Consider the following 19,209-nt stretch of genomic DNA (forward strand, 5'->3'; position numbering starts at 1 on the left):
TGTGGAAAACTGAGTTTAAATGAATTTGGCTAAGGTGTATGTAAACTTCTGTTGCACATTTAATATGCTGATAGAATTTTGGTAAATCGGATATAAGTGTCCCTGCATTAAAGTCCCCGGCTACTAGGAGCACCGCCTCTGGGTGAGCATTTTCTTGTTTGCTTATGGTGGAATACAGCTCATTCAATGCTGTCTTAGTGCCAGCCTCAGTCTGTGGTGGTACGAAAAATACAGATGAAAACTCTCTAGGTAGATAGTGTGGTCTACAGCTTATCGTGAGATACTCTACCTCAGGCGAGCAATAGCTCGAGACTTCCTTAGATATTGTGCACCAGCTGTTATTTACCAAAATACATAGTCCACCGCCCCTTGTCTTACCAGACACCGCTGTTCTATCCTGCCGGTGCAGCGTATAACTAGGCAGCTGTATGTTGATAGTGTCGGGAGAGAGGGATGTTGTTTGTTTAGTGTTTTCCAGAAGTGCTTAGTCTATGGATTCTTCAATTACATTGAGCTGATTTCTGATGTGCTGTTCCTTCATTTTCCGTAGTGTATTTCTGTATTGTTTGTGATTCACCAGAGTGAAGGCGTATTCTCAGGTTCTGGGTCTTTATGTTTTTGGTTGGATAGGTTTGTTAATTTCTTTAGGTTTTTGCAATCTTCATCAAACCATTTGTCATTGTTGTTCATTTTCATCGGTGTTCTGTTTGAAATTCTTAGATTTGATAGGGAAGCTGAGAGGTCAAATATACTGTTTATGTTTTCTACTGCCAAGTCTACACCTTCACTATTACAGTGAAATGTTTTGTCCAGGAAGTTGTCTAAAAGGGATTGAATTTGTGGTTGCCCAATTGTTTTTTGGTAGGTTGCCATACTTCTTTCCTTCCATCTATAGCATTTCTTATTGTTATTCAGTTCCTTTGGCTTTGATGCCTGATGATCTCTTTTTCTCTCTCCCTCATATGTTGGCTGTTACTCACTTCCTCTCTTTCTTAAAAATCTCATTACTCCTTTTCACTGTCAGTGGTGGAAAACAACAGTCAAACGTAATTTGATGATAATAAAAAGCCTCTGAATGAAGCACTACAGTAGCTGTATTATTCTGAACACTCTTCGACAGTGATGCGTCTCTCCAGCTCCTCAGCAGTGAGAAAGGCCTCGATACAACCCCTCAGATCATATCAATCTCATATAGGAGGACAGAGGATGTCCCTCTCCAGCTCCTCAGCAGTGAGAAAGGCCTCGATACAACCCCTCAGATCATATCAATCTCATATAGGAGGACAGAGGATGTCCCTCTCCAGCTCCTCAGCAGTGAGAAAGGCCTCGATACAACCCCTCAGATCATATCAATCTCATATAGGAGGACAGAGGATGTCCCTCTCCAGCTCCTCAGCAGTGAGAAAGGCCTTGATACAACACCTCAGATCATATCAATCTCATACAGGAGGACGCATCACAAATGGCACCCTATTCCCACAATAGTGCACTACTTTTGACCAGGGCACTATATAGGGAATAGGGTGCCATTTGGGATGCAACCAGCTGTAAGAGGCAGCCAAGATCTGGCAGCAGGAGACAGTTATAGCCTGAACACAAACCCTCCTCTACACTACTTTACCAATACATTTCTCATCTGTCCCAGTCCACAGCACCATAGCATTCATTGTAAGTAAGTGGGGCTTGTTGTCATTCCCACCCACCGAGCCAGGTGTGTGTGTAATGTGGGCCTGTGGTGGTGGTGTCTGTGCTGCAGTGTCTTGTTTCATTAGCAGGTCAGCCTGATTATAGTCTGTAGTGAGGAGGAGCGGTGGTAAGGGAAGTGGCCTGGTTATCACACAGGGGAGGGGCTTACACACTTAAATATGAGAAGTTGTTACCGGGTAAGATCTAGGATTAGCTAAAACCTCGCTGCATTACCATGCTTTCTGCCATACAAGGCATGAATATGTGTCTGGATTTGCCGTATTGTGAGTCGAGGTAGGGTTTGGCCAAGGGTCTTGAAGTTAGTGTGTGTTGGGCTGGAAAGAGGAAACGAAGGCCTTTCCTGAGCTTGGGGAAGGAAGCCATCAACAAACACCCCAAACACACACCACTCCCTACTCACACACACACACACACACACACACACACGTGTCCCAAAGCACTTCAACAGACTCCTAGAAACATCCACACAAAACCAAGGCCTTAGTGTCCTTTTGACCTGAACCCTACACATCCTCTGCATTGCTTCCATCACCAAGGTCTACCTTTCAGTTGAATAGACTCCTGGCCCTGGACAAGAAACACACAGTCCGGGTGAAGCGGTTGTCCTTGCTCCGATGGCTCAGTTGGTTGGAGCATGGTTCTTGCACCACCAGGGTTGTAGGTTTAATTCCAGCATGAGACTAAATGCGACCACTGAATTAGCATATTGTCCTCCACCAACGGTGATGTCAAGAAGATGTTTCCACTCCTGGACCCCATGTAAACACTATGCTCACATGGGAGCCCCACACAGCCAGAGTAGTGGTCTGGTCTACACACAGACAGACCCACAATACACCTCTGATGCACATGGAGACGGTTTACCACCGTCACTGAATCAGAGTGAGTGAGTACTTGCGTCGGGTGGGGACTGTGTTTTTGTGTGTTGAGCATGAGTGTATAGGGTGTGTGTGAGGTTTGGGTTGTTTGTGTGTGTTTTCACATATGCGTATGTGCAAGAGAAAGTGTTCCAGTAAAGCCCTAAGTACAGTGAGATTGACCGTGTGACATTGAGTCTAAAGCTGATAAATCATTTGTTTATTCCAGCAATGTCTCATCCCGCTCGAAAGCTCAATAATGAAAATGAACTGGGTTGTACTGTATCACAGCATCTCACTTCTGACCTGTAAACCCCAGCTAGTGAGTTATTTATTTTACCTTTATTTAACTAGGCAAGTCAGTTAAGAACAAATTCTTATTTTCAATGACGGCCTAGGAACAGTGGGTTACTGCCTTGTTCAGGGGCAGAACGACAGATTTGTACCTTGTCAGCTCGGGGATTCGAATTTGCAACCTTTCGGTTACTAGTCCAATGCTCTAAACACTAGGCTACCTGCCACCCCAGTTACTGGAACACTACCTCTGTATTGTACTTTACCACATGCTCAGTATTTTACCAGGCAGATGTCCATTTGCAAAGTAGGTTATTGATTTGATTTGAGCCTGAAAACGAGAACTCAATTCTTTGATAAGGTCACTGAATAGTAATGATGCCGAGGGGAAACATGCTCATCATAGTAGCTCATTATTCAAACTATTTTGCCCTTTTCTCATAGTTTGTTTTTCAGAACATGAGCTCTTCCTCAGTGAATGCATTTTTCAACCTTAGTTTGAATATTCTAATACCTTTAATGTTCCCTTTGATCTCTGACAAAATCAAGGCTACTTCAGTATTTATATATGTTTTTTATTCTGAATCCTGGGGTCCAATCACAATAACATCCAATAAAACAATACATAACACATTATTACACACTACTCTACCACTACATATCTACAATACATAACACATTATTACACACTACTCTACCACTACATATCTACAATACATAACACATTATTACACACTAATCTACCACTACATATGTACAATACATAACACATTATTACACACTAATCTACCACTACATATCTACAATACATAACACATTATTACACACTACTCTACCACTACATATGTACAATACATAACACATTATGAGTCTGTACTGCAGCCTCCTGTGTTAGCCAGCATGTAAGAGACCTGAGTTGAATTATTCAAAGCTGTAAGAGCTTGTCCTGGTACTTAGTTAGTACTTACCTTGTAGTATGACACTACCATCTCTCTCTAGCCTTTCCCCTCTTAGAACCCTTTATACAGAACCCTTTTTCTATGAGAGCAAGAGAGTCACGGGGGGAAATGAACAGATGAATGGATTTATGAAGGGAATAAAGACTGATAGAACAAATTAGTGTTGAAGTAGAGGAGAGCACCTGTCATCATCCGATCTATAATCTGACTATCACTGTTGGGGGGGAAAAGCTATTCAGCGCCAAATGCTAACAGAGGGTGGCCTCAGTCAGTCTTTATGCTGCTGACTGTGTTTAGTGCTTATGCTAACCCAGCGTTGTGTTGACTGTGTGCTGAGCTCTAGGCTGCTACACTATTAAACTATTCATATCTCAGTGTTGACTGTGTGCTTAGAGAGTACAGAGTAAATACAGAGTAAAAACACTGAGAATATATACTGAGTGTACAAAACATTAAGGACACCTTCCTAATATTGAGTGGCATACCTTTTTTACAGCCTCAATTAGTCGGGCCATGGACTCTACAAGGTGTCGAAAGCGTTCCACAGGGATGCTGGCCCACGTTGACTCCAATGCTTCCCACAGTTGTGACAAGTTGGCTGGATGTCCTTAAGGTGGTGGACCATTCTTGATACACATGGGAACTGTTGAGTGTGAAAAACCCAGCAGCGTTGATGTTCTTGAGACAAAACAGTGGCACCTACTACCATACTCCGTTCAAAGGCACTTAAATATTTTGTCTTGCCCATTCAACCTCTGAATGGCACGCATACACAATCCATGTCTCAAGGCTTAAACATCCTTCTTTAACCTGTCTCCTCTCCTTTATCTACACTGATTGAAGTGGATTTAACAAGTGACATCAATAAGGGGTCATAGCTTTCACCTGGATTCACCTGGTCAGTCTATGTCATGGAAAGAGCAGGTGTCCTTAATGTTTTGTACACTCAGTGTATATTCTATGTACTGTATGTACATACATACACAAAATTATAATTATTATTTTTCTTTATAGTAATAAATTATTACTATGTCACTTTATTAGCATCAGGCTAATAGATACTTTAGGTACTGAGGCAGTACTCAGGTCTCTGTGCTACTGGCCTGTTTGAGTTAGCTGGATGCTAACAATGCTAACTGTATCCCCCTCACCTGTGTTTTAAGTTAGCTGGATGCTAACTATGCTAACTCCCTCTCCTTGTGTATGTTCCAGGGAAGCCTCACATCATTGAGAGCTCGGAGCGTGTGCAGCTGTCGGGGAACTATAATGTCCGCAAAGGGAAACTCCTGCTACCAGTAAACCGGTGGACCAGACGCCAGGTCATCCTGTGTGGCACCTGCCTCATCGTCTCCTCCGTCAAAGACAGCCACACGGGCAAGATGCACATCCTGCCCCTCATCGGAGGAAAGGTACAGTAAGACACGGACTGCTGTTACTGACACCATAGAAATAGAATTAGAATAGACATACCCATTCAGTAGAATCACAAAGTTTCAACAAATCTCCCTTTACTGTGTCATCACCAACTTTCCTATTCCATTTCCATTTGTCTTCATTCTTGTGTCATCAGTGTGCAATCATAGAGATAAATCAACAGTCTTTAATCAACTCAGGGACAGAATCCTGGTGAAGGGCCAATAAGCCATCATTGCAAATCAATGTTAACTCTTCCAACGTCTTATTTCTTATCTGTTTTCCCCACATGATGAAGTACTCTATACCCTCAATTGATTCTCAGCCTATTCACCTTGTCTTCCAATGTAAAAGTCTTATTGTGGTTCTGCCTAGTTTAGGCTGGATCCCTATAAATACATTTTCTGGCTTGGCATTTCTCATTCCAAAAGGGGAATTAGGGAGGTAGCCGTTGGTTAATGACTGTTATCCCTTTATGGCTTTATGGCTGTGTATCAGCAGCAGGAAAGGATAGACAGGCCCATTGAATAAGCCCTAAGGCCCCTCCTGAAAGAGTCTTTCGATCAGCCTACCTCACACTGTAGCTAGCTATACAAAGGACTGTCCACATCCCTCCACAGCTCAAACATCATGTCATGCACAAGACACAACCTCTAGATCACCATTCACCTCCACTGTGTGTGTGTGTGTGTGTGTGTGTGTGTGTGTGTGTGTGTGTGTGTGTGTGTGTGTGTGTGTGTGTGTGTGTGTGTGTGTGTGTGTGTGTGTGTGTGTGTGTGTGTGTGTGTGTGTGTGTGTGTGTGTGTGTGTGTGTGTGTGTGTGTGTGTGTGTGTGTGTGTGTGTGTGTGTGTGTGTGTGTGTGCGTGCGTGCGTGCGTGCGTGCGTGCGTGCGTGCGTGCGTGCGTGCGTGCGTGCGTGCGTGCGTGCGTGCGTGCGTGCGTGCGTGCGTGCGTGCGTGCGTGCGTGCGTGCGTGCGTGCGTGCGTGCGTGCGTGCGTGCGTGCGTGCGTGCGTGCGTGCGTGCGTGCGTGCGTGCGTGCGTGCGTGCGTGCGTGCGTGCGTGCGTGCGTGCGTGCAATTAAAATCCTATCTGCATGTGCATACATGTTCGTGTGTGTCTATATTTACGCTTGACGGAAAATTGCAGACTAAGGCCATTTAATATGAACATTTAATCCCTGCTGCTGATGTCACTAAATTGAACTATGATCTGTAACATAGAAGAGATTCAAAAATAGGGATTTTCTGGTCTACTGAAAAGTCCCTGGGTTATTATTGGTTTATTCGGATCTTCCTCCGGTCCACAAAAAAACATGACAAATAACAAAACACTGATAGACAAGAACAGTCACACAAATGATCTCTACCTCAAAGTGTGGGCGTCTGTGCGTGTGTTCTTTGTTCAGTCAGTGGCCCTAAAGATGTGTTTATCTTGTGTGTCTAAACCTAAAAGGGGTGTGTGTTGTCTTATGTCTTGTCTAACTCTATTTGTTTTCAGCCAATGGTTATACAAATGTCTGTTCATCTTCTGTTTATCTTACATTGAGTGTACAGTTGAAGTCGGAAGTTTACATACACCTTAGCCAAATACATTTAAACTCCGTTTTTCACAATTCCTGACATCTAATCCTAGTAAAGATTCCATGTCTTAGGTCAGTAGGATCACCACTTTATTTTAAGAATGTTAAATGTTAGAATAATAGTAGAGAGAATTATTTATTTCAGCTTTTATTTCTTTCATCACATTCCCAGTGGGTCAGAAGTTGACATACACTCAATTAGTATTTGGTAGTGTTGCCTTTAAATTGTTTAACTTGGGTCAAACATTTTGGGTAGCCTTCCACAAGCTTCCCACAATAAGTTGGGTGAATTTTGGCCCATTCCTCCTGACAGAGCTGGTGTAACTGAGTCAGGTTTGTAGGCCTCCTTGCTTTCACACGCTTTTTCAGTTCTGCCCACACATTTTCTATAGGATTGAGGTCAGGGCTTTGTGATGGCCACTCCAATACCTTGACTTTGTTGTCCTTAAGCCATTTTGCCACAACTTTGGAAGTATGCTTGGGGTCATTATCCATTTGGAAGACCCATTTGCGACCAAGCTTTAACTTCCTGACTGATGTCTTGAGATGTTGCTTCAATATATCCACATAATTGTTCCTCCTCATGATGCCATCTATTTTGTGAAGTGCACCAGTCCCTCCTGCAGCAAATCATCCCCACAACATGATGCTGCCACCCCCATCCTCCCCCTTTTTCCTCCAAACATAACGATGGTCATTATGGCCATACAGTTACATTTTTGTTTCATCACTCCAGAGGACATTTCTCCAAAAAGTACGATCTTTGTCCCCATGTGCAGTTGCAAACCGTAGTCTTGTTTTTTTATGTTGGTTTTGGAGCAGTGGCTTCTTCCTTGCTGAGCGGCCTTTCAGGTTATGTCGATATAGGAGTCGTTTTACTGTGGAAATAGATACTTTTGTACCCGTTTCCTTCAGCATCTTCACAAGGTCCTTTGCTGTTGTTCTGGGATTGATTTGCACTTTTCGCACCAAAGTACGTTAATCTCTAGGAGACAGAACGTGTCTCCTTCCTGAGCGGTATGACAGCTGCGTGGTCCCATGGTGTTTATACTGGCATACTATTGTTTGTACAGATGAACGTGGTACCTTCAGGCGTTTTGAAAATTGCTTCCAAGGATGAACCAGACTTGTGGAGGTCTGCAATTTGTTTCTGAGGTCTTGGCTGATTTCTTTTGATTTTCCCATGATGTCAAGCAAAGAGGCAGTGAGTTTGAAGGTAGGCCTTGAAATATATCCACAGGTACACCTCCAATTGACTCAAATGATGTCAATTAGCCTATCAAAAGCTTCTAAAGCCATGACATAATTTGCTGGAATTTTCCAAGCTGTTTCAAGGTACAGTCAACTTAGTGTATGTAAACTTCTGACCTACTGGAATTGTGATACAGGGAATTATAAGTTAAATAATCTGTCTGTAAACAATTTTTGGGAAAATGACTTGTGTCATGCACAAGTAGATGTCCTAACCGACTTGCCAAAACTATAGTTTGTTAACAAGAAATTTGTGGAGTGGTTGAAAAATGAGTTTTAATGACTCCAACCTAAGTGTATGTAAACTTCCGAATTCAGCTGTATGTCTTACCCTGAAGGTGTGTGTGTGTGTTTTCTCTTGCCCCAATGTGCAGGTGGAGGAGGTGAAGAAGCACAGCCACTCCCTGGCGTTCAGCTCAGCAGGGCCCCAGAGCCAGACCTACTATGTCAGCTTTGACAGCTTCACTGAACACCTGCGCTGGCACAGACACGCAGCCAAGGTACATTCACACAGTGTGCAGAAGAGTACAGCTCTGAGTGGCACAATATGAGATGCACAATAGCTTCCAGAGGTCTAACATATATTTTCTCACTCTCTCATGATCTCTCCTCTTCCTCATCCAAAGTGATGTAGGCCAAAGCCAGGAAACCTATTTTCTAAATATTATCAGGGACGAGCATGTCATGGAAGCCCAGGGGAACACTCAGAATAGAACCTGGAACTAGGAGGAGGAGTGGCACAAGCACAAATCACAGACTGTAGAATAGCTAGTTAATCATGTTCAGTATGGGGAGTATTATAGAGTACGGAGGTAAGGGGAGTATTGTGGAACTGGACTAAGTATTCAGTAGGTGTAGGATGGGCCACTATGACAGATAGCAGTAGATGTGCAGTAGATAGTATGTGGCCTGTTGGGTCCTGTCTCACTCACGGTTGACTTCCTGACTTTCATTTTAAAAAGCTTGACACACACATCCCAGCAGTCGAGATAATCATGTTTGACACCAGGTTTCCCTTTCTTTCCATCCCCTCCCCCGGTGGGTCAGATGGTGTCCCAGAGGATCAACTCTGTGGACCTGTCCTGCTGCAGTCTGGAGCAGCTGCCTCCCAACCTCTTCTACAGCCAGGACCTCACCCATCTCAACCTCAAACACAACTTCCTCCCCACAGACCACCGTCTACACCAGCTACAGAGGTAGGTGGTACCATCCAGGGGAAAGGTCTGGGCTGGAATTATATGAGATGGGTTTCATGGCCTGGTACCAGGCTTGGCCTGGTAAGGTTGCACTGCCTTGACGGATCTGAGTATAGCATGGTCTGGCTGGGCCACAATAAGGTAGGCCTGGAGTTAGACTGTGCTCGACTAGACTGGACTAGCCTAAATTGGAGTGGAATTGTCAGAATAGTGCTGGGCTTAAGATGAATGAATAGGGTAGTGTCAGTCAGTGAGCAGGGAAGTGTCAGTTGGCTTAGGACAAGGCCTAGTGGAGCTGGGCAGGGTAAGGCTGGCCTGAGCAAGGCTGGCCTGAGCTGGGTTGGTCAGGACAGGGCCTAGTTGGGTTGGTTTGTCTACTAGAGTAGCCCAGACCTGTCTGCCTCTGCAGGGAGGTTTTTTAATATGGCCTGCCTCCCTCCTTCACTCTCCCGCTCAGTACTCCTCAGAGGGCACCATCTGGCCCCAGATTAACCTAACATAGTTTGCATAAAAGAAACGCCTGAAAGTAGATCCCCCATATACTGGTCTTGACGTGAAGAAAATAATGTCTGGGAAGGTTCTGCACTGTCCAACCAATCCAGTAAATGTGAAGAAGGAGTTAAAATGGAGTGTCATCTCGTTAACGTCCAAAAGCCAAAGTCACGTCCAGGGTCTCTTTCCATTTCCCCTGAAAACCGGAACAGACTCGGCAGTGGCTAGCCCCAGATTAAAGCATACAGCCAAGACGTACTGTACAGTGTGTGTGCGCACACACCAGTCACGGCCCATTTTAGGATCCTAGCCAGAAGATGATTTGCCATTTAACTGCACGTGCGTGTCCTTGTACTCTGAGAAGAGCAGAGTGGGGCAGTGTGTGTGTGTGTGTGTGTGTGTGTGTGTGTGTGTGTGTGTGTGTGTGTGTGTGTGTGTGTGTGTGTGTGTGTGTGTGTGTGTGTGTGTGTGTGTGTGTGTGTGTGTGTGTGTGTGTGTGTGTAAGAGAGGTTGGTTGAAGAGTGCAGAATTGGGGCCTGGAGAATCTTGAAACAGTTTGATCATTGCCAATTAGAGTAGTGTGTGCATTTGCCCTTCCGACTCTGAATACACATTTTCTCTCTTCATTTGACCAGCTTCTCACAGCGGGAAAATAATCATGCAGCAACAGGAAATGTGAATTATTAGGTGGCTAATAACTCATGGACATTTTTGTAGGGGTTGATACATTTATGTTAGGGCAAATCAAGTCTGACATTTAAGTGGAAATTAGAAACTTTAGCAGCCTTTAATATACTACAAGTTTGCATTTCCTGTTACACGTGAAAATTCTCTAACAACAGAGTGATCAAATGATGAGAGAACGTCTGTATGTGCCAGGACCAACAGGTTCAAGATGAAATGAGGCTCTGGCATATCATAATGATCTGGGGATAATTACCATTTAAAAGACAGACATGACAGATGAAAAGCTGCTAGTTTGTAGCTAAAAATATGTGGTTGTTTATGTATGAGAGCTTAATTGCTACAGAGCATCCCTGCTGGTCAGAACACAGACAGTTTTGTACTAATGCGTGTGGTATATACAATAGTGGAGAGAGAGAGAGGAATGGTAGCGATGAAGTAATGAAAATAGATGGTGTGAGATGATGAATCAACACAGTCCTCTCTCTCTCTCTCTCTCTCTCTCTCTCTCTCTCTCTCTGTGTCCCAGCCTCCTGGCCTCCCTCACTTAGCTGGAATTAAATGGCCATGCTAATCTGTACCCCTGTCATCTAGCTTCCCTTTTCCTCCTAACAAATGACGAAGGGTCTGCCTGCCTGCGAGCATGTGTGTGTATTTGTTTGTGGGTGTGTGAGCAATTGAATGCATTACCAGACTAAAAGGCAGCAGACTTGTCTGTGAGGTTATCAGCTTTGATGCTAACATGGCAAACGGCCCATGAGGGGCGGGTTATGCATCCTCCCCTGTCCCCTAAGGATGACTCCACTGAAGGTCACTCATCTACTATAGGACACAAAGCCAAATGCCACTTGCCTCTGATGTTGCTACTGACCACACCCGCTCTCCTTGTTCTCAACATGACAATTTGAAGGTTTCCACTATGATGTGCTGAAGGTTCTGTTTCTATTTTCCTTTCAATTGTTGAGTCAGGCCACTGACTCTTCTTTCTCTACCCACATCTCTCTATCGCTCTCCTCTCACCACCATCCCTCTGTTCTATATCTCTCTTTCTGCCAGGTTCTCTCGTCTGCGGAGCCTCAACCTGTCTAATAACCAGCTGGGTCAGTTCCCAGTGGCCATCTGTGACATCTCCACCCTCACCGAGGTCAACCTCAGCTGTAACTACCTGACCAATGTTGAACAAGCTGTGGGATCCATGACCAAGTAAGATTCAGGAAGTGTCTAGGGGTCAGGGGCATATGCAGAGACACAGGCTGCTTCCCGTGGCACCCTATATACCATAGTGTGTTCTGCTTCAGACCAGAGCCTGCAGAGTTAACTTAATGGGGTGATATTTGGGACACATATACAAGGGGTCAGAGGGGGAATATACACTGCTCAAAAAAATAAAGGGAACACTTAAACAACACAATGTAACTCCAAGTCAATCACACTTCTGTGAAATCAAACTGTCCACTTAGGAAGCAACACTGATTGACAATACATTTCACATGCTGTTGTGCAAATGGAATAGACAACAGGTGGAAATTATAGGCAATTAGCAAGACACCCCCAATAAAGGAGTGGTTCTGCAGGTGGGGACCACAGACCACTTCTCAGTTCCTATGCTTCCTGGCTAATGTTTTGGTCACTTTTGAATGCTGGCGGTGCTTTCACTCTAGTGGTAGCATGAAACGGAGTCTACAACCCACACAAGTGGCTCAGGTAGTGCAGCTCATCCAGGATGGCCCATTAATGCGAGCTGTGCAGAAGGTTTGCTGTGTCTGTCAGCGTAGTGTCCAGAGCATGGAGGCGCTACCAGGAGACAGGCCAGTACATCAGGAGACGTGGAGTAGGCCGTAGGAGGGCAACAACCCAGCAGCAGGACCGCTACCTCCGCCTTTGTGCAAGGAGGAGCAGGAGAAGCACTGCCAGAGCCCTGCAAAATGACCTCCAGCAGGCCACAAATGTGCATTTGTCTGCTCAAACGGTCAGAAACAGACTCCATGAGGGTGGTATGAGGGCCCGACGTCCACAGGTGGGGGTTGTGCTTACAGCCCAACACCGTGCAGGACGTTTGGCATTTGCCAGAGAACACCAAGATTGGCAAATTCGCCACTGGCGCCCTGTGCTCTTCACAGATGGAAGCAGGTTCACACTGAGCACGTGACAGACGTGACAGAGTCTGGAGACGCCGTGGAGAACGTTCTGCTGCCTGCAACATCCTCCAGCATGACCGGTTTGGCGGTGGGTCAGTCATGGTGTGGGGTGGCATTTCTTTGGGGGGGGCCGCACAGCCCTCCATGTGCTCGCCAGAGGTAGCCTGACTGCCATTAAGTACCGAGATGAGATCCTCAGACCCCTTGTGAGACCATATGCTGGTGCGGTTGGCCCTGGGTTCCTCCTAATGCAAGACAATGCTAGACCTCATGTTGCTGGAGTGTGTCAGCAGTTCCTGCAAGAGGAAGGCATTGATGCTATGGACTGGCCCGCCTGTTCCCCAGACCTGAATCCAATTGAGCACATCTGGGACATCATGTCTCGCTCCATCCACCAACGCCACGTTGCACCACAGACTGTCCAGGAGTTGGCGGATGCTTTAGTCCAGGTCTGGGAGGAGATCCCTCAGGAGACCATCCGCCACCTCATCAGGAGCATGCCCAGGCATTGTAGGGAGGTCATACAGGCGCGTGGAGGCCACACACACTACTGAGCCTCATTTTGACTTGTTTTAAGGACATTACATTAAAGTTGGATCAGCCTGTCGTGTGGTTTTCCACTTTCATTTTGAGTGTGACTCCAAATCCAGACCTCCATGGGTTGATAAATTGGATTTCCATTGATTATTTTTGTGTAATTTTGTTGTCAGCACATTCAACTATGTAAAGAAAAAAGTATTTAATAAGATGATTTCTTTCATTCAGATCTAGGATGTGTTGTTTAAGTGTTCCCTTTATTTTTTTGAGCAGTATACATACATGTCGGGGTAGATGTCACCCTTAACCACAGTTCTAGGATCAGATGACCTCACCCCTAACCTCCTAAAGAAGAAGACATATCTGACCCTGTATCAGTGGTTAGGGGCAGTTTCTATCTACTCCAGACACAGTCAGGAGGCTATCTGAAATATATGAAATACAATACATATTAAAGACGTTATTGTCTGATGATCTGACAGAGAAAAGTGATTAGTAGTTCAGAGTGGGGCATTAATCTAGGACAGGAGAGAGAGCGAGAAACTGTGATAAGGTGATGCGTGCTTCCTCTCAGCAGCAGCATAGCTGAGCACCTCTCCTCTCTCTCATATGATGGAAGGATCTGGAATACAGCCTGTGGCTTCCCCAATAAGCCCTCTCCGCCTCAATGCTAATGCTGCCTCCTACTGGCTGTAGCGAGATTGACCTTAGTATCAGAATGTGGTGAAGAACGGTGTTCAAAAGGGACTTAACAGTTTGTAATGAAGCTCTTTTGATTGTACTTGATCACCATGCATTGGACGGGGATTCCTGAAAGAACAGAAACTGCTTCTTCAATAGAAATCCCCATTAACGCTTGTAGGCGATGTCATGGCGACATTGGCTAGCTAAGCTCATGCGCAGAAAAACGCAATCGGGTCTAATGGTTATAGGGTTGACCCCATTTACACGTTGATTTTGTCCATCCACACCAGACGTGATCAGGACACGCAGGTTGAAGTTGAAATATCAAAACGAACTCTGAAGCAACTATATTCATTTGGAGACAGGTCGAAACACATATGAACCATTCATAGACATGTAGCAAGCTAGCTTGCCAGCTAATTTGACCTGGAATATAAACACTGGGTTGTTATTTTACTTAACATGCACATGGTCATTTTTTTGTGGATTTTGGTAGATTTTTTTACACAAAATTGTGTGTTCTCTCAAATTAGGGATTTCAGTAAGAGAACATTTCAGTCAGAAATGGATGTAATTATGTTGCAGCTTCAACAACACAGACATGCTGTAATGTGGTGGTCGCTGCAGCATGGAGGAGAGAGACAACCAGTGCTAGTAACAGTCACTCGCTGTCATTTTTTTTTAACACAGCGCAGCAAGTCTGAGCGCGGCCCAGCACAATCAAATCAATTGCGGTCAGACTCCCTCAAGTAATTTGTGTCTTAATTATTTCATCATACAATGCGCTTAAAGCATCAGACAAGCTCAGTGCAAATAGTTGATTTGATTCAAACACATTAGATGTGTCTATATGGAAAAATATACATTTTAAATTGGTCCTAAGAACAGACGACTCTCGGTCGACCAATATTTTTTGGGGGATATAAAGCTAGCTCCTGAAAATTAAAACCTGTCAGTTTGTCACTTTCACAAGGTTGGAGTAATAATGTGTTCTACAACTTAAGACATTGTCTCGAATCTAGCGTGCCTTTTAAATTTCGAGAAAATAAACAAGGAACAATTTTTCACTTCTCAAACCTGGTCGGCTTTGTCTGTTTCTATGCGTTCCTAGAAATCTCACCATGTTGCGCCTTTGGGTTTAGAAAGTCTGTGGGATAGCTTCTTCAGGAGACCAATCATCATATCATTGCCAAAGATGTTCTATTATATTGACAAGATACTCGTGTGACCGCAGGCGGGAGGAGTCGAGATCAGGTGGGACCAATATAGCCAATGAGAGGGCAGATACGCGTGTGAACAATCAGCACAACTCGGATATAAAGTTTCTGAAATGCCACGTACGTCCCCTTAAATCAGTGCATTCGTAACAACCTAACCATTACGAAACTTCTATTCAATCAAATAAGGTTCACGTAGAAAATTAGAGATTACATGTTTTGTTGACAAAATTGGACACTCTTCGATCTCCATACCAAAATTGCTCACTTCGTGGACTTATTTTCATGAACAGATTTTGGGCAGAGTTAACCCTCTCGCTTTGCTCTTCCTCTCTGTCATAGGAAATTAATTAATGAATGACAGATCTCTTGGATATTGTCACTCACAAACTTGACTTTCTTAAAGAGACCGTGTTCAATTTTCAATGTAATGCATCTCGATATATAAATAGTGCTTGTACACGATGTAGAAACCTAATATTCCATCAATGAATTTTGTAACTTCAATGACAGGTTTTTGTATAAAAATGGGAGCTTTTTATAATACACAAATGTCTTTACAGGGTTACATATGATTCTAGGGTACAACATGTACTTCAAAAGTAGCTTTAATTCATACAGTATAAGCCTAATAGAGGCTTTATGCAATCAAATAAAACATGTATTATTATTTTCTGGTGCTCCTAAATGTTATGTTGTGCTCCTAACTTTTTAAAGCTGGGGCACCAGCGCCCTCTCTGAACTATATAAGGCTTCTTCTGTGTGCAGAGTCATTCTGATGCATTAGAAGTTTTTCACATGAAGTTAAAGTGCTGTCTACTCACACCATGCTCTCCCTCCCATCTCTTTCTCTCTCCCTCTCTCTCTCTCTCTTTCTCTCTCCCTCTCTTCAGTCTGCAGACGTTTCTCCTGGACGGTAACTGTCTGAGTGAGTTACCCAGTGAGCTGGGCTCTCTCCAGAGACTGGGCTACCTGGGCCTGTCCTTCAACCAGTTTACCCACGTGCCCCAGGTGCTGGAGCGGCTGACCTCCATAGAGAGACTGTGTATGGCTGGAAACAGCCTGGACACACTGGTGCTGCAGAGCTTCAGACTGCTCCGGTTCAAACATGTCGACCTACGGTATGCGGCTAGATAGACAGACAAACAAGCAAGCAGGCAGAGACACTCTTGCACTCTTTATTCAGATCCTATCTCCAGTCACAGTGTTTCCTCATAACAAGCAGATAACAGGCTTTGCACCCAGCCCAAACCATCTGGTGTCCCATTTTTTTCCCATTGCATGTACAGTAATGGCAGATGCATGGAGACTTGGTCACAAGATGAACACCAAGCGTCTTATGATCTGATCACAATGTATACCTAGCCGGAATCACGTCTAAACATCTGGTGGGAAACATTTCATCTCACTGATTTTGGTCACAATCCAATCACACAATGCTTATAATCCCATCCGTGTGTAGACACGTTTGACTGGAGTTACAGTATCTCTCTATTGCAAAACTCAAACTGAGAGGAAGCTATACTGTATGAGTCGAAAATCAGACAGACAGTCAGTATGAAACAGAACCAGGCTAAACAGACAGTCGGTATGGGACAGAACCAGGCTAAACAGACAGTCGGTATGGGACAGAACCAGGCTAAACAGACAGTCGGTATGGGACAGAACCAGGCTAAACAGACAGTCGGTATGGGACAGAACCAGGCTAAACAGACAGTCGGTATGGGACAGAACCAGGCTAAACAGACAGTCGGTATGGGACAGAACCAGACTAAACAGGCAAAGACACAGAGGTCAAGGTACATGATGCCTTTAACCACAGATCTAGGATCAGATGACCTCACAGAATCAGGCTAAACAAACAGTCACTATGGAACAGAACCACGCTAAACAGACAATTAGCTTGGAAAAGAACCAGGCTAAACAGACCGTTAGCTTGGAACCAGGCTAAACAGAGAGTCAGTTTGGAAAGTCTCGTAATTATTACTAGAGCGGTGTTCTCCCTCCTGCTTGGCAAAGAGCAGGCCTTGAGTGACTTAACATTATTTGTCTAGTTAATACATCACTCCTCACAGTGTTAAGAGATAATGTCTATTTTCTCTAGATCATGTTCTCAAGCTCAGGACCAAAGATCACACATGAGTGTAGATAGAGATGATGTGGTCTATTCTGCTCTTTTTGTCGGCGGGTGCAGCTTTTTCCAGTCTTGTACAAAATTACTTAGAAATGTGCCAAGTGTCAGGTCAGTTAATGAGTAACCCTGATGGTGAATACACAGTGATGGGGCCATTGAGGTCAGACCTTAAACCTAAAGTATAGGAGAGGAGACCTCAGTACCTTTGTTAAGTCACACATCCTATATGAAATATCAGACCATCTATTGGAGATTGGAGATATTGAATCAATGTGTTCATTTCAATAAAACTCAGGTGTCAACCACAAAATAACAACCGGTCATCAAAGTTGATTTCAAATCGAATTCCCTTCGCTTGACAACTCGATCAAGTATCCATCCATACAGACATTGATTTTGATCTGACGTCTGTGTCCGGAGGGTTAATTATGCTACGGACCATACTGCCTACTGCTCAGTTATGAGAGACCTCTCTGCCATCAGGCTGAATAAGATCCGGGTGGTGGTTCCAGACGAGCCAGACCTGCTGAGACACGTGATCCAGCTGGATGTGCGTGACAACAGGCTGGAGGAGCTGGATGCCTCCCTGTTCCCCCACCTGGAGGTCCTCCACTGTGAGAGGAACCATATCGTCACTCTCAAGGCCAAGGGCTCTATGCTCAAGGCTGTCTACGCACAGAACAACGGTGAGTCCCCAGTTAGTCTATCTATGCCTGCTGTACTTGTAATAGTGTAGGTTGAAGTTGCCCCTAGACACTGATCTTGGGTCAGTTTAGCATTTTCCACACTAATGATTACGGTTAGGATTGGGGGAGTTGAAACTGATCCTAGATCTGTAAATAGCCTGTGTCATTCTCAATCTCCATCACTGCATTGCTCTGTCACTACCTAGCTACAGTATCTGGTTCCATTTGTCATGTCACACATGCTGGTGGTTTAGTGCTCTTGTTCTCTTCTACAGATCTACAGGAGCTAGATGTCAGTCCAGTGCCATCCAACCTCACCTACATGGACATCTCCAGGTGAGGCCAATGCCCTCATATAAACACACTCAACATTGCTGAAAATACACAAACTCTCTTAAAACCTCTTCTGGATAGGACCCTTAATCTCAGTTTCTGCCTAAAATGACATACCCAAATCTAACTGCATGTAGCTCTGGACCTGAAGCAAGGATATGCATATTCTTAATACTATTGGAAAGGAAACACTTTGAAGTTTGTGGAGATGTGAAATGAATGTAGGAGAATATAACACAATAGATCTGGTAAAAACAAAAAGCGTTTTCTATTTTTCTATTTGATGCTTGCGTCATCTTTGAAATGCAAAGGAAAGTCCATACATTGAGATAGGAAGGATACTTTAGAAGTTGCCCACAACATACATTCAAGAATGAGAGCGCTACATAATATTTAGTGTGAAGTCTCTCAGGTGTCCCTAACGAGTTTGCCCAAATGTACCCAAGTGGCCAAATTGGTCAATTGGTACATTTTCTAGTACATAGCTATAGAGAACATACAAAAATGCTACCACTAAACTCAAGTTTACTATTACTTATTTTATTGAACCTTTATTTTAACAGCATTAAATACTTTTACGGGTGAGCCCTGCGTCAAAACATCAAATACACAACACATATCTATAAACATATACAGTTGAAGTCAGAAGTTTACATACACCTTAGCCAAATACATTTAATCTCAGTTTTTCACAATTCCTGACATTTAATCCTAGTAAAAATTCCCTGTCTTAGGTCAGTTAAGAATGTGAAATGTCAGAATAATAGTAGAGAGAATGATTTATTTCAGCTTTTATTTCTTTCATCACATTCCCAGTGGGTCAGAAGTTTACATACACTCAATTAGTATTTGGTAGCGTTGCCTTTAAATTGTTTAACTTGGGTCAAACGTTTTGGGTAGCCTTCCACAAGCTTCCCACAATAAGTTTGGGGAATTTTGGCCCATTCCTCCTGACAGGGCTGGTGTAACTGAGTCAGGTTTGTAGGCCTCTTTACTCGCACACGCTTTTTCAGTTCTGCCCACAAATATTCTAAAGAATTGAGGTCA

The 19,209-nt window shown here is 44.1% G+C and overlaps 1 protein-coding gene across 1 annotated transcript in view; it reads left to right on the forward strand.

Moving 5' to 3' along the window:
• The window catches only part of LOC106569160 (PH domain leucine-rich repeat protein phosphatase 1), a 79,622-nt gene that overhangs the window by 48,107 nt on the left and 12,306 nt on the right, over positions 1-19,209 (forward strand). The window contains exons 2-8 of the mRNA XM_014140205.3: positions 5,030-5,226; positions 8,436-8,561; positions 9,109-9,257; positions 11,490-11,636; positions 15,903-16,130; positions 17,627-17,829; positions 18,105-18,165. Coding sequence (XP_013995680.1) covers positions 5,030-5,226; positions 8,436-8,561; positions 9,109-9,257; positions 11,490-11,636; positions 15,903-16,130; positions 17,627-17,829; positions 18,105-18,165 — 1,111 coding nt within the window. The remainder of the gene's footprint in view (positions 1-5,029; positions 5,227-8,435; positions 8,562-9,108; positions 9,258-11,489; positions 11,637-15,902; positions 16,131-17,626; positions 17,830-18,104; positions 18,166-19,209) is intronic.

This window comes from Salmo salar, chromosome 14 (genome assembly GCF_965601325.2).
Source record: "Salmo salar chromosome 14, fSalSal1, whole genome shotgun sequence".
NCBI classification, from domain to species: domain Eukaryota; kingdom Metazoa; phylum Chordata; class Actinopteri; order Salmoniformes; family Salmonidae; genus Salmo; species Salmo salar.